At 37.7% G+C, this 13,596-nt stretch overlaps 2 protein-coding genes across 5 annotated transcripts; one reads left to right on the top strand and one right to left on the bottom strand.

The window, feature by feature from the left end:
• Positions 1-175: 175 nt before the first annotated feature.
• LOC143537923 (chlorophyll a-b binding protein CP24 10A, chloroplastic) lies at positions 176-1,273 on the bottom strand. The gene is made up of 2 exons (XM_077031591.1): positions 1,001-1,273; positions 176-883 (listed from the first exon to the last, which is right to left on the bottom strand). Exons 1-2 carry the CDS (start codon positions 1,219-1,221, stop codon positions 334-336), a joined length of 771 nt encoding a protein of 256 aa, XP_076887706.1. The 5' UTR covers positions 1,222-1,273; the 3' UTR covers positions 176-333.
• Positions 1,274-4,519: 3,246 nt separating this feature from the next.
• LOC143537922 (uncharacterized) lies at positions 4,520-13,382 on the top strand. 4 transcript variants are annotated; one of them, XM_077031588.1, is made up of 10 exons: positions 4,520-4,812; positions 5,683-8,816; positions 10,954-11,081; positions 11,204-11,270; positions 11,672-11,759; positions 11,869-12,038; positions 12,265-12,408; positions 12,502-12,630; positions 12,730-12,958; positions 13,124-13,382. In XM_077031588.1, exons 1-9 carry the CDS (start codon positions 4,605-4,607, stop codon positions 12,907-12,909), a joined length of 4,248 nt encoding a protein of 1,415 aa, XP_076887703.1. In that variant the 5' UTR covers positions 4,520-4,604; the 3' UTR covers positions 12,910-12,958; positions 13,124-13,382. The 4 variants fall into 4 exon arrangements, with proteins under 4 accessions (XP_076887703.1, XP_076887699.1, XP_076887705.1 ...); XM_077031584.1 differs by having other exon boundaries at positions 11,201-11,270; XM_077031590.1 differs by lacking the exons at positions 12,265-12,408; positions 12,502-12,630; positions 12,730-12,958; positions 13,124-13,382 and having other exon boundaries at positions 11,682-11,759; positions 11,869-12,037.
• Positions 13,383-13,596: the final 214 nt, after the last annotated feature.

Genomic DNA, 13,596 nt, shown 5'->3' with positions numbered 1-13,596 from the left:
GGACTTGTTTTCTTAAGACACTTATTTTAGGCAACATCTTGAGCTCATTTAACCTTGGCTTGATTCGAGTTTTTAGCAAGATGATTTTGGGTAGCTTATGTGCAGCTTGTCTCGTTGACACCGTTTGTGTGTTAACGAATGCGTTAATTATAATTTGAAACTACGACAATCTAAATATCTTAATAATACTAATTTACTAATCAAACATGTTTTCAAAACACAGTACAAATCAACCCAAGTAATCCAGCATCATACTTTTGTGGGATTTCTCTAAATAAATTTACATTAGGTGATTACATTGAATCATAATAATAATACAACTCCTTTTCCCACTTACAAACCAAGAGCCCCTAGTGGTGTTTTCCCTTGCCCTGCCTCAAAGTAGAAAATTAACATAGCAACCATAGCAAGTCTTGCATGCTTAATCTCCGCCAACTTCAATCTCTCAAGCTTCTCGGTATCCGGGATGTAAACTCCGTTCTCGATCGTACCCGCAAAGCTTAACGGGTCAAAAAACTTGCCACCCGGGTACCCTTGTTCACCCGTGTAGTTAGCAAAGTTCTCAGCTGTTTTAGACCACGGGGTTGCCCATTCGACGGATTGTGACTCGGGGTTGAAAAAGTCAACCCATCGCTTACTCTCGACCCAACCCATGAGTAAAAGTTGGGTTCCCAAAAGACTCCCGAAAGAGAAAGGGGCAATGGCACCCGGGTCGGCTCCAGCTTCAAACCATGGGATTCCGCTCCATGCCTGGCCCACGAAGATGCCGAGGACCGCAGCCATGGCCCATCGTCCGTGAATTAGCTCGGCTTCTCTGTACCATTTTAGGAAAGCTGGGTCCTTTCCTAGGCCCAATGGGTCGAACCCGAAGTCACCTGGGAGCCTGTATTTAATTGGTTAGAGGTTAAAATTAACGGGACAAAAGTCTTTTAACTAAATAACTGTAACAAAGTTTCAAGAGTGTATTGTTATTATTAAAATAAAAATAAGAAAGACTTACGAGCCATCGAGCCACTCGGGGTCGAGCAAATTGCCACCGCCTTTAACGGCGGGGATCCAAGATTTCTTGGGAGCGGCTGCAGCAACGACAACAAGCCGCCTCGGGGCCGAAACAGCACCACCAACATTAATCGGTGCAGACAGCGTGTGGGCCCTCTTGCCACCGGTCAAGAAGGGTGATCCAAGCCCATTTAGGACCGCAGTGGATGTAGCAGCTGCCATTTGTAGTGTGTAAGGTGTGTGTGGTGTTGAATATGTGTATAGAAGAAGAGGGTGATGTTATATGGAGTGAAATGAAATCAAAAGAGATTTGAGGATTGTGCCAAGTAGGATATTTGGATTAGTGAAATCTGGACACTGGCCAATGGCATCTCTAAAACATTGATCATGGTTCCATCCATTGGGACCACTTGTGGTTCAGGTGGTTCCCACTTTTTAGTCTTTGTGGTCATGAATGGTTAGCCACACAGCCTCTACTTTTTTTTTTCTTTTAATTTATTGCAACTAATTTTTCAACAAAATCTCGATGACAATATCTAACCCATTTACTTTGAAAAAGAGAGTGCTTATATTTTGTTTTTAAAGTTTGTAAAATAAAAAAAGAACATTAGATTAGTATTTTTGTTGAGGGTTTTGTTCCTTTTGAACTACCACAATACTCGATTGAGCTTTCACGAGAAGAGATGTAAATCGTTCATACTGCTTTTAACGTTCCAGACCTGAGTGACACTCAGGAACACCATTATTAAGGAAACTCACTACTGTGGGAAAACCCCTTGAGTCAGGCTTTCAAACCTAAGTCCTTAAAGATTCCAAGTCTTAACTATCACCCCATGACATTAGATCAATAATTGCAATTTGAAGGTAGTAAAGTAGTATTAATATGCTAATTTATTTTATTTAAGAAATAGTTATATTATCAATATAATTCTTTTTACTAATGTATAGTTTTATTGTTATAAGTTTAAATAATAAAAAAAGGATCTTGAAGGGTCGATCACTACTACACACTTACGGTGTCTTAAATATCACATGTTCCAAATGTAAGACCCTTTTAAGGGTGGGTGGGGTGTCGAACTCGGTTCCCTCGAGCTTGCTCGAGTTGAGCTAGCTCACCACTCCTTGGTCAATGTAGCCAGCCACTCGAGCTTTGCATACGAGCACTTAAACTCACGGTTAGTTGAAGCAAAAGTGAGAAAGAAATCGATAAGATTCGTTTGACTTCTAGAATTAGTTTTATTAAATATTAAACTTAATATTAAATTTTTGATTTGTTTTATACAAATTTACTAAGACTGACTATAATGGTTTAACTCCCAAGGAAAAAGAGGCGCCAAAAAGCTGTACAAACCATTCTGTTTGGGGCGCCAACAGGCGTTTTGGGCGAGTTCATGAGTGCACTAATGAGCTTTAAGGGTTGATGTATGGATGTATTTAATACATCAGCCAATCAAAATATTCTAAGTGTAATGGACGTTAATCCACTACACATAGTCTAAATAAGTTTTAGTTTGATTTTTACTTAATTTTATACTAGATTAGTAAATTTAAATTGTTTTTTAAGCATTCATGAAGTTCTTAAATCAGAATTTTTATTTTAGTGCTTTCCGTAGCAACCAAACTTTGTTTTTTTATTGGGCCTAGCGGAAGAATCAAACTTAGTGCATTTGTGGTCACATGTTTGAGAATCGGACTTATGTAAATAAAACGAGAACTTGAACATAGTACTACTGTCTAGTGCTTTGCAATGCATAGCAACCAAACTCTGTTTTTTATTGGGCCTAGTTGAAGAATCAGACTTGTCAGTGCATATGTGGCCACATGTGAAGTGCACTTCTTATTTTGATGATAACAAATGTAAAAAATAAACTGAATAAAATCATTCATATAAATATATAATACATTCTTTAAACATTATGAATGCCCAAATGATTGATAATTGAAGCAAGTCAGTTAAGAAATATTATACACTTGCTAGATCATGACAAGAGAAATTTGAATAGCTAAGCAACATATAACACATGGTCAAATCAATCACCACATCATGTTTGGGCAATTTAATCAAGTGAAACTTTAATTTTTCAAGTCAATAATATGTATAAACGTCCTTCGGTATACAAGACACGTCAATGTAAATGATTAATGATGTGTGATTATGTTGAGCTTAAGATCATTAAAAGTGACCACGCTTCTATAAAGGTTAAAACACATTTTTATAAATGATATATGAGTTTTATAAAACTATTCAAGGGTTATAAAGATTGGTGATGGGCATATGACATAATAATCCTAAGAAAAAAAATGATCAATAAGATAAGTTTTATAAGATCAACAGAGATTATCAGTTTTTTTTATATAAAACTTGTTGGATTTTAAAAAGATAAATCTTTTAGAAACATGAAAATCAAAAACAAAATAGTTGGAAGGGTCTATTGTGAAAAAGTATCTTCTAACATGTTTTAAAGTCTTGAAAACTACATGTATAGACATACAACTTAATAATTTGGGTATTTGTCAAACGTTTTAAGTTTAAAAACTTGTCAAAGAAGTTTCGAGACTTCTAAAGAAATGATAAACCTTAATACTTTCTAAAATGACAATTAAAAAAAGCCAGAATTTTTTAGAAAAGAACAAAGTGAAATTATACCATAACATATACAAATCATGGTCATGACATCAACTACGTAGTAGTACGTGCTCATTTCTTTAAAATTTGTTTCTCACACCATATCAAGCATTCTTCCTATATTTGACCATGCTCCATATTTGTAAAATCTAAATTGAAACACTAATATTGTATTTGTGAGTGGCGATCACTACCGAGATTAGCTAAGAAAGCAAAAGTGATCATTGATCGCTACCTAGAATAGTGAGACAATATGAGAAACACTACTTTGTTAGTGAAAAGCTGATAAGGCGATCTGTGTATTCTAATATATAAATTCATAGTAACTCAAACTATCAAGGATTATCGAGTGGGCATGTGACGTGTTAGTTAAGATCCACCTGAACCACTATAAATCTCTTTGTTCATGTGTTGATGTCTATTTTACACTCAGTGGCGAAGCTTGGTCGAGTTCGGTTACACGAAAAATCATAAAGGGGGGGGGGGATCAAATTTTCGGCCAAAATAGGTAAATTTACACAACATATACAATTTTTCGAGCGAAAAAAGAGTCAATTTACACTGTTGTGCGAAAAAAACAGGAGGGCCGATGCCACCCTCTAAACATGAGGAAGCTTTAGGTTCTTGTCATGAATTTATTATTTTTTTAGAAAGCAAAGGGGAAATGAGCAAGCCACCAAACAAGCTTACCCTGCTACAAGCCCGGCTCGTTCATAAGCCGAGCCAGCTGGTTTATAAACGAGCCAATTTCGTATGAGCTTTTTGAACGACCTGGTCCATTGAATTTTTTTATGAAAAAAAAAACTAAATATTTAGGGATATAATATACTAGATGATTGGCTGTTATTAAATTGGCACCAACTTAATATGTAAGCGCCAAATATCCATCCACAAATCTAAACAAACACTTCTCTGTAACCACTTCCATCTCCTTGGATCAAAACCCTAATTTGACAGATGAATTCATAAACTGATAACAATGTCTAGGCAATGCTCTGATTTATGTAATTACAGGTCCTTCTCTTTCTGCACGCCTCTAAAACCTTACGCCACCACTCGCCGCCCATTTTTTCCATTCCAGCACAAGCTCGTATCAATCGGCAGGAGTTCAAGACGTAATTCATCAAATCTGCTTCTTACACCGGCGGCTCAATCGTCATCGGATACAGTTCTCATTGCAACTACAGGTACATTTAGTTTCCTACAGTTTAATAGTATGATGATTGGGATTCTGATACTGAAATGACTTCTGCCTTAAGTTAGTGGTGTGTTAAGAACATAATGAGATTTTGTAGGCCTAAATTCTAATGTAGAACTATGCAGTTAAAGCGGAAAAATATCGGATATAGGTCAAAAACCGATATTTGAGATATTGGTTATCGCGGTGTTTTAACACAGTATACTCCCTTACCATTAACAATTTAACCTTTTGCAACTTATAAAAAACTAACAATTGTAGCAAGTGATTAAGACTTCAAACACTAACATTATTGATTGAACACTAAAAATTGACAAGTTAAGATTTAAAACATTGATATAGTGAAAATCGGTGATATTATCGTCGATAATATCAGGACCGATATTATAACCGATATTTCACCAAGGGACCGATAACTGATATATCGGTGATACATCGGTGATATTGGCTGCATAGATGTAGAGTGTATCTATTGGATGACGTAACTGTAATTTTGAAAGCTCTAATCTTTACTATAAATATGAGAAGTGTGTCTTGAGTCTTGACAACCAACAAGTGTTTATTCCTTTTCGCTTTGATACTTTTGGTTTCGTAGCGCTTGTAGAGTTACTTAGTCGTGTCCAATGGGTCATGAATAGTAATGCTATGACTCCACGATCTATGAATGTAATTTTAAATGACTTTGTTTTGCTATTCAAAAAGGGTTAGCGGCGCAACTTGTTGGCCGGTTGCCTTCTGTATCGATGTAAACACCTGCTTTTTAATGAAAAAAAAAGATCTTTAGTTTAAGTTTAGATTTTAAATATATTTGATGTTGATTAATTGGTTCTCAATGTCATTTACTGTTCTTATATGGCAGAACATCGTGATGGCAGTTTAGTTTTCCAGTTTGGGGATGCTTCTCAGGTAGTGGAAAATGTTGATGCAGAGGAAGAAATAGATAATCAAATTGAACAAGAAAGTAGTGTTGTGAAAGTATTAGATGGAGATCAGGATAGACTAGTTGAGGGGAGACTTATTGAGGTAACTGATGGAATAAGGAACGTAGATATTGACAGTGACATTGTTGAAAGTGAGACTAATGGCATCAGGGATTTGAGAGAGAGTTATGCAGAATCTAGTGAAAATTTGTCGGATAGTTCTGAAAAAGAAGTTCTTTTATCAGAATTCGATGCTAAAATGAATGATTCTCTTAAAGTTGTCGAGAGCACACTTGATGAAACCACATTTAATGTTCAACTTGATAAGGAAGAGAGTTCAGACCCAGCTATCTATCTTCTTGATGACAGTCCAAACATAGACAAGAGTGAAGATCCAGAAGGAACACTTTTAAAAGGCAGTGATGATAAAACTGTGGATCCATCAGTCTCTGTTGAGCTTGAAAGTGCACAAGTTTCACAAATTGAAGTGATTGATGATTTGGGCAAGGTGGAAACCGAAGATACTAGAAAAAGTGACACAGAAGATGCTTCTGTTGAGCTTGAAAGTACACAAGGTTTACAAATTGAAGTCGTAGATGATTTGGAGAAGGTGGAAACTGAAGATACCAGAAAAAGCGAGACAGAAGATATAGAGCCTTCTGCGTTGCCTGTGGTTATGCATGTTTCAGATATTGAATCGACAGACGCTGCAAATGAGGATGTGGAGGAAGAGTTGAAAGATATGATTGTCAATGACGGTACTCTTATAGATGAGCTGCCACCATCCAATCCATTAGACGTTCAATTGACGGATGCTGTAAATGAGGATGAGGAAGAATTGCAGGAGATGAACATTAATGAGGCTACTATCATAGATGAGATGCCATCATCTGATCAGTTAGTAGTTGAACAACCAACTTTAGATGAGCTGGAACAACTGAGCACCAAAAACAGGGAGGGAAATGATGTTGCTTTTGTGATGCCTGTTACTCGTATAGAAGAGGTAGGAACAGTTTTAGAAGAGGAAGCAAGCCAACCTGAATCAACCTCTCTTGAGCTCAAGCCTACTGTTCAAGTTCTAGATACTGACCTTCAGGATACTATGGGTCAGAATCTGGATAATGGAACTTTGCAAGTCAACAATGAAATTAAGGATCCATCAGTTGAGGCTATTCAAGTTTCAGATAATGAAGTGATGGATATTACACAATCACACGCCAAGGATGAGTCACAAATGGTGGAAAGCAAAGATACTAGTGAGTGTGATACAGAAGACTTGCTGCCTCCTGGAGCCATGCATGTTTCAGATGTTGACGCAAATGAAAGGTTGCAAGATAATAACATTAGTGAGGGTACATTCATAGATGAGATGCCGACATCTGATACATTAGGAACTGAATCAAGTTTAGAGCTTTCAACTACTAAAGACATGGGTGTTAAGGATGCTGTTGCAGATGAAAAGTTGCAAGATATGAACATTAGTGAGGGTATTTTCACAGATGAGATGCCAGCATCTGTTCCATTAGGAGCTGACTCAACCCTAGAAGTGTCTACTGCTAAATACATGGTTGTTAAGGATGTTGACACGAATGAGAGGTTGCAAAATCTGAACATTAGTGAGGATACTTTAATAGGTGAGATGCCAACATCTGATCTGTTAGGATCTGAGCTAACCTTAGATGTTTCAACTACCGAAGACACGGATGTTGAAGATTTTGATACAAGTGAAAGGTTGCAAGATGTGAACGTTAGTGAGGGCACTTTCGTAGATGAGATGCCAACATCTAATGCATTAGGATCTGAACCAACTTTAGAAGTTTCAACTACTAAAGACGTGGATATAAAGGATGTTGATATGGATGAAAGGTTGCAAGATTTGAAATTTAGTGAGGGTACTTTCATAGATGGGATGCCAACATCTGATAAATTAGGAGCTGAGCCCTCTTTAGAAGTTTCAATTAATGAAGACATGGACGTTAAGGATGCTGTTTCAGATGAAAGGTTGCAAGATATGAACATTAGTGAGGGTACTTTGATAGATGAGAGGCCAAAATCTGATCCATTAAGAGCTGAATCACCTTCAGAAGTTTCAACTACTAAAGACATGGATGTTAAGGATGTTGATATGGATGAAAGGTTGCAATATATGAAAGTCACTGAGGGTTCTTTCATAGATGATATGCCAACATCTGACCCATTAGGAGCTGAACCAACTTTAGAAGCTTCGACTACTAAAGACATGGTTGTTAAGGATGTTGATACGGATGAAAGATTGCAAGATAGTAGCACTTTCGCAGATGAGATGCCAACATCTGATCTACTAGAAGCTGAACCCACTTTAGAAGATTCAACTACTAAAGGCACGGATGTTAAGGATGTTAATTTAGATGAAAGCTTGCAAAATATGAATACTCTTGAGGATACTTTAATAGATGAGAAGCCAACGTTTGATCTGCTGGGAGCTGAGCCAACTTTAGAAGCTTCAATTACTAAAGAAATGGATGTTAAAGATGCTGATATGGATGAAAGTTTGCGAGATATTAATATTAGTGATGGTACTTCCATTAGCGAGATGCCAACATCTGATCCAGCTGAACCAACTTTAGAAGTTTCAGCTACTGAAGACATGGATGTTAAGAATGTTGAAATGGATGAAAGGTTGCAAGATATGAACATTAGTGAGGGTACTTTAATTAATGAGATGCCAACATCTGATTCATTAGGAGTTGAGCCAACTTTAGAAGTTTCAAATCCTGAAGCCTTGGATCTTAAGGATCTGGCTGTTGAAGCTGAGTTGCAACTAGTGAGCAATGATAACATGGATGATAATTCAAATGCAGATTTGATGCCTTCCAAACCAGTTGTGAAAGAAGAGGTAAGCCAGCCCCATTTACCACCTGCCGAACTCAAGGTTACCATGGATGTTTCAGATATCAAAGTTCTGGATGCTACAGATCAGAATCTAGATGATGAGATGTTGCAGGTCATCTCTGAGCATGCAGGTGACAGTTACATTGAGGATGTAGAGGAATCTTCCCATCAGTTAGAATCTCAACCTGTTCAAGACGTGGGGGTAAATTACAACATTAAAACTTTTACTGATCATAATATTAAAAGTTTTATGCTATGCCTCACCTCTAAAGATCTCTATGAACTAAAATTGTTTGCTTGTAATTTTGAAACTAACTGCTTATGATAAGTATCCAGTGGGTCGGGTCAACTCATCTTTTATCCACATAACCAGTCACCTAGGCATAATTAGTGGAGAGTCAAAGTTAAGGGCTAAAATATTGGGGGAAGTTTCCAGCACTTATCATCTAGAATAAATAGGCCTAGGGTTGTCTTTATCTTGAATTGTTTTTATTATCATTGTAATTGGAGAGTAGCCCATCTCGGATAGGGCCTATTTATTGTAGTGTTTATATTGAATTGAAGTCACTCGATTTTCAGTTCTAAACGTTGTTTCCATTGCCGGGAAAGATGGCTTCAAGTCTCCGTGGTAGCCCTGATGGTAGCTGTGGTCAGACTGACCCAATCGCTGCCAATTAGCTGAAATAGCCACCCAGTTGAGTCCCTGCAAGATGACGTTGCTGCCCTAGTTTCACAACGATGGTCAGGGAAGTATGATGACGGCGGTGAGTCTTCTCGGCGGAATTATCAGTAAGGGCCACCCGCTTTCAGCGGTGATGATCCAAGGGTCTGGATCCTTAAGGCTGATAAGTATATCAAATACGACAATGTTTCAGACAAAAATAAGGTTGATGTAGTTGCTATGCACCTCGAAGGAGACGCTCTTGATTTGTATTCTTGGTTCTCTACAGATTAAGAGATGCTTTTTTGGGAGGAACTTGTACATGCTTTACAGAAGAACTTTGGTCCGTCAAATTTCCAAAACCCCGATGAATACCCTTGCAGCATTCGTGAAATGGATACCGTACAAGAGTACCGTCAGGAGTTGGCAAAGCGAATGGCCAGGGTCGCTAACTGGCCAGACCACTGTCTATTGGGTGTGCTTCTGAATGGGCTCAATGATGACTTAAAGGCCGACATACGTATTCATAAGCCCCGCACGGTATGCAAAGCTATGAGCTTGGCTATGGAGTACGAAATGAAGCTGGGAACGCGAACAGTCACAGTTCCTGTTTGCTTGGCCAGTAACACCTAACCTGCGTCTCTGGATAGCAAAGTGACTACCCCTGCTGCATCCTCCTTTACAAGCCAACAGAACCTGCTTCCCCGCATCACAGATGCAGAGAAACAAGGACGTTTTCAGAAGGGTGAGTGCTTTCGTTGCGGGGATAAGTACAGGTCTCGACGTCGGTGTAAAATGGGCACCTTCAAGATGTTTGAAGTGGAGGATGAACTGGAGAAACAGCCAGTTAATGAAAGGAACAGTCCAGGGGAGCAAAACAATGACATGGCTGAGATTAGCCTCCATGCTATCTTGGGTAAGTCACATACCCCAGCCATGACACTTCACGGGTCCTTGAAAAATTCCCAGATAGTGGATTTTGATTGACGGTGTGTCAACCACACCTTTGTTGCGGATTCTTTGGTTCGAAAGGTGAATCTGCCCACACAAACAGTGCCACCTTTTGGTGCACGGATTGGCAACGGGGACATTATTAGCTGTAACCGGATTTGCATGGACGTTGTTTTGAAATTTGGGGCTTTTCAAATCAGGCAAGATTTCTATCCATTCTCACTAGGAGGGGCTGATGTGGTTCTAGGAGTTCAGTGGTTGGCCACTCTTAAATACCATTCAAGCTATTGCGGGTCAAGATTACAAGCTGCAATGCTTGCAGCTGGGAACTCAAAATTCTGCAACATTTCAGCATCTCACCATTGAGCCCATCTGGAAATTTTACAGAGGGATAACACGGCCATTGCCTTCTCTTCGACTTGATGACAAATCGTTTTTTGGGAGGGAAGTAGTGATAAGTATCCAGCCTGTCTGGTCAACCCGACCAGGGCTTAATTAGTGGAGAGTCAAAGTTAATGTCTAAAATATTGGGGACGTGTCCAGCACTATTTAGAATAAATAGGCCTAGGGTCATATAACTTTCTCTGCCTTGATTTATTTCTATCATCATTGTCATTGGAGAGTAGCCCCTCTAGAATGGGGCCTATTAGCGTATTGTTTTTATTGAATTGAAGTCACCCGATTTTCAATTCTTAACAACTTATTTCATTTATATTGTGATTTTTAGCTAAAACAAAGAGCCCATGATCCACTACTGGAAGCAGAAACAACTGAGGGCGTGGTAGGTAGCAGTGAACGTGCTGAAGCATCAGAAGTTACTCCTTTACTGTTAGCGTCTGAAGCTGAAGTAGAAAGGTACCAAACACATCATTTTACTTTTACATGTTGAAATTCTATTATTTACAAAAAAAGAAATATGCTTATGGGTGGAATATTGGACTCGGCTAATTCTTTTTTTAATTTGCACAACTTAGTAGGGAGGAGATTTATATCACTGACGATTTCCTATCATCTGGTGTGGCTTTGTTGGAGCATCCATTTAAGGTAATATTTCTAAGATGCAGATTTTCATTACCTTGTGTAAAGAAATGGTTGTAGTGAAGTAATGTTTATTACTTGAAGGTGTGAGAAATACATAAACAACTACATCTATTTATACACAAATAAACCCTAGCTATCAACCCATAAAAGGCCCATGGGCTTTAGCCAACTATATGGGCTAAAACCCTAATTATAACTAAATACAACTAACACCTTGTTTTCAGGCAATTATTAGACTGAGAAGTTTACTAATTCAAATTGTCTGTCTATCATTTTGCTTAAAAGTAATGAAGTTGCATGAAAATGCCAATATATTGTTTATCTAACTGAAACTCTAAATACAGTTGTTACTTTTGGACTATTGGTACAAACGTTTGGATTAGTAATAGAAATAATAATTCCAGGCGTTGACAGGTGGAGATGATGCCTATTTTGTTGCTGGCGGCAAATGGCTAGGGCTCGCTAATGGAGTTAGCCAGTGGTCACTTGAAGGTGAAAAGGATAACACTAAAATTAAGATTAATTATTGGTTTAATATGAATACCAAACTCCGTTATTGTTATTATTATTATTATTATTATTATTCTCGTTTGAAATGCAGGCACTGGTCCAGGAGTTTATGCTCAAGAGCTCATGAGGACTTGTGAAGAGATTGTGTTGGATACCAGCAACGGTTCATTGACCAACCCTGTTGAACTTCTTTGTAGAGGCGTTAAAGAAACCACTATGTCAGGTTCCTCCAATGTGTTGATTGCCAACTTCAATGGTCAGGTTTGTGTTCATAATAATAACAAATAATAATTTCATGCGTATTATATATTAATTATGTGTAGTGTTAGAACATGAAGAATTCACACTTTAGGATACTTCTTGCTGTTCAAATTCCAAAATATTCTCTAACTTGTGGTTTATTTACTTTTAGGATTCTTATCCAAATATATTTCAATTAACACATACCTTGCTGAATTATAAATTTATATTAATGAATTTCCAACAGGCTCTTCATGTAGCTAATATTGGAGACACGGGATTTTTGATAATAAGACATGGTGCTGTTTATAAGAAGTCATCTCCATTGCTTCACGAGTTCCATTTTGCGTTGCAAGTTGACGACTCTGACGACCCATTGCAACTTGTGAAGGTACATGTGTTAACTAACATATTCATCAATAATAGGTTCAAAGATTATTTTTGACAGTCTAATAAGTCATCAACTTTTAACAACTGATCTCAGGAATACTTGATTGAACTAGAGGCTGGTGACATAGTTATATCTGCTACAGATGGACTTTTTGACAATCTATATGATAGAGAGATAACCATGATTGTCTCCAAGTCATTGCAAGCTGGAATGAAACTTCAGGTTAGCATTTATGTTCTTTATTAATTATTACAATATAACAAATTAGGTACATGTTTTTAGACACGAAAACAACTAGTTCTATAATCCTTTTGCATTTAGGAAATTGCTAACATATTGGCAACAAGAGCACAAGAAGTTGGGAAGTCTGCATTTGTAAGAAGTCCATTCTCAGATGCTGCTCAGGCTGCCGGATACACAGGATATGCTGGCGGCAAGCCTGATAATGTGGCGGTTATTGTCTCTTTGGTGGAAAGCAGATCCAACCTTCTTGCATTGTAACGACAACTGCTTTCTTACATCAGATGTCTACTTTACAACTACAGTTAAGGTACATCATCTGCTCTCTCTTTCTTACCAATTTACACTCGATATAAATAGATATTCAGAATATATACATGGATTTAAACATGTGATGTGCATTACATGACCTCACTTTCACCTGGGTCTTGAGTTATTTCCCTTTTTTTGTGTGTGTGTGTGTGTGTTTGTGTAGCCTTAATAAGATGATGAATACATGGAGGTTAATACCGCAACAAAAGGAAGTTGATTATTTGGTTCAAGGGAAGAGCTGGTGACATAAAATCATATCGTATGCATTTATATGTCCTCCAATGCAAGGCAGGATCTTTTCAAGTTTAGAAATGGTAAAATAATGAAATGTACATGTTATTGTTGCATTGTTTTTATGTAACCAAATCTATATTAGTATTTGAATGCTATTTGTATATATATATTGAATTATGTAAATTAGTCTTACTTAATTATTTTATGGCCCGATATAGGCTTTCTTTTCCATATGTATATATCAAGTCCCCCACCCTGGGCCGCGGGAATATATCTAGATATCTTTTTTCCATTCGCTTATATTCACAGGCATTGCTCACGGTTCGTGTTCATATGATACTATTCATCCTGATTGCGGATCACCCGTTGTCAGTCCGTTGGTGATCTCATGTTGGTGTATGC

This window comes from Bidens hawaiensis, unplaced genomic scaffold, assembly GCF_021521415.1.
Source record: "Bidens hawaiensis isolate Kalapana, Puna unplaced genomic scaffold, B.hawaiensis_p1.1 tig00011436_1, whole genome shotgun sequence".
NCBI lineage: Eukaryota > Viridiplantae > Streptophyta > Magnoliopsida > Asterales > Asteraceae > Bidens > Bidens hawaiensis.
This window is presented reverse-complemented; position numbering and strand designations above follow the sequence as displayed.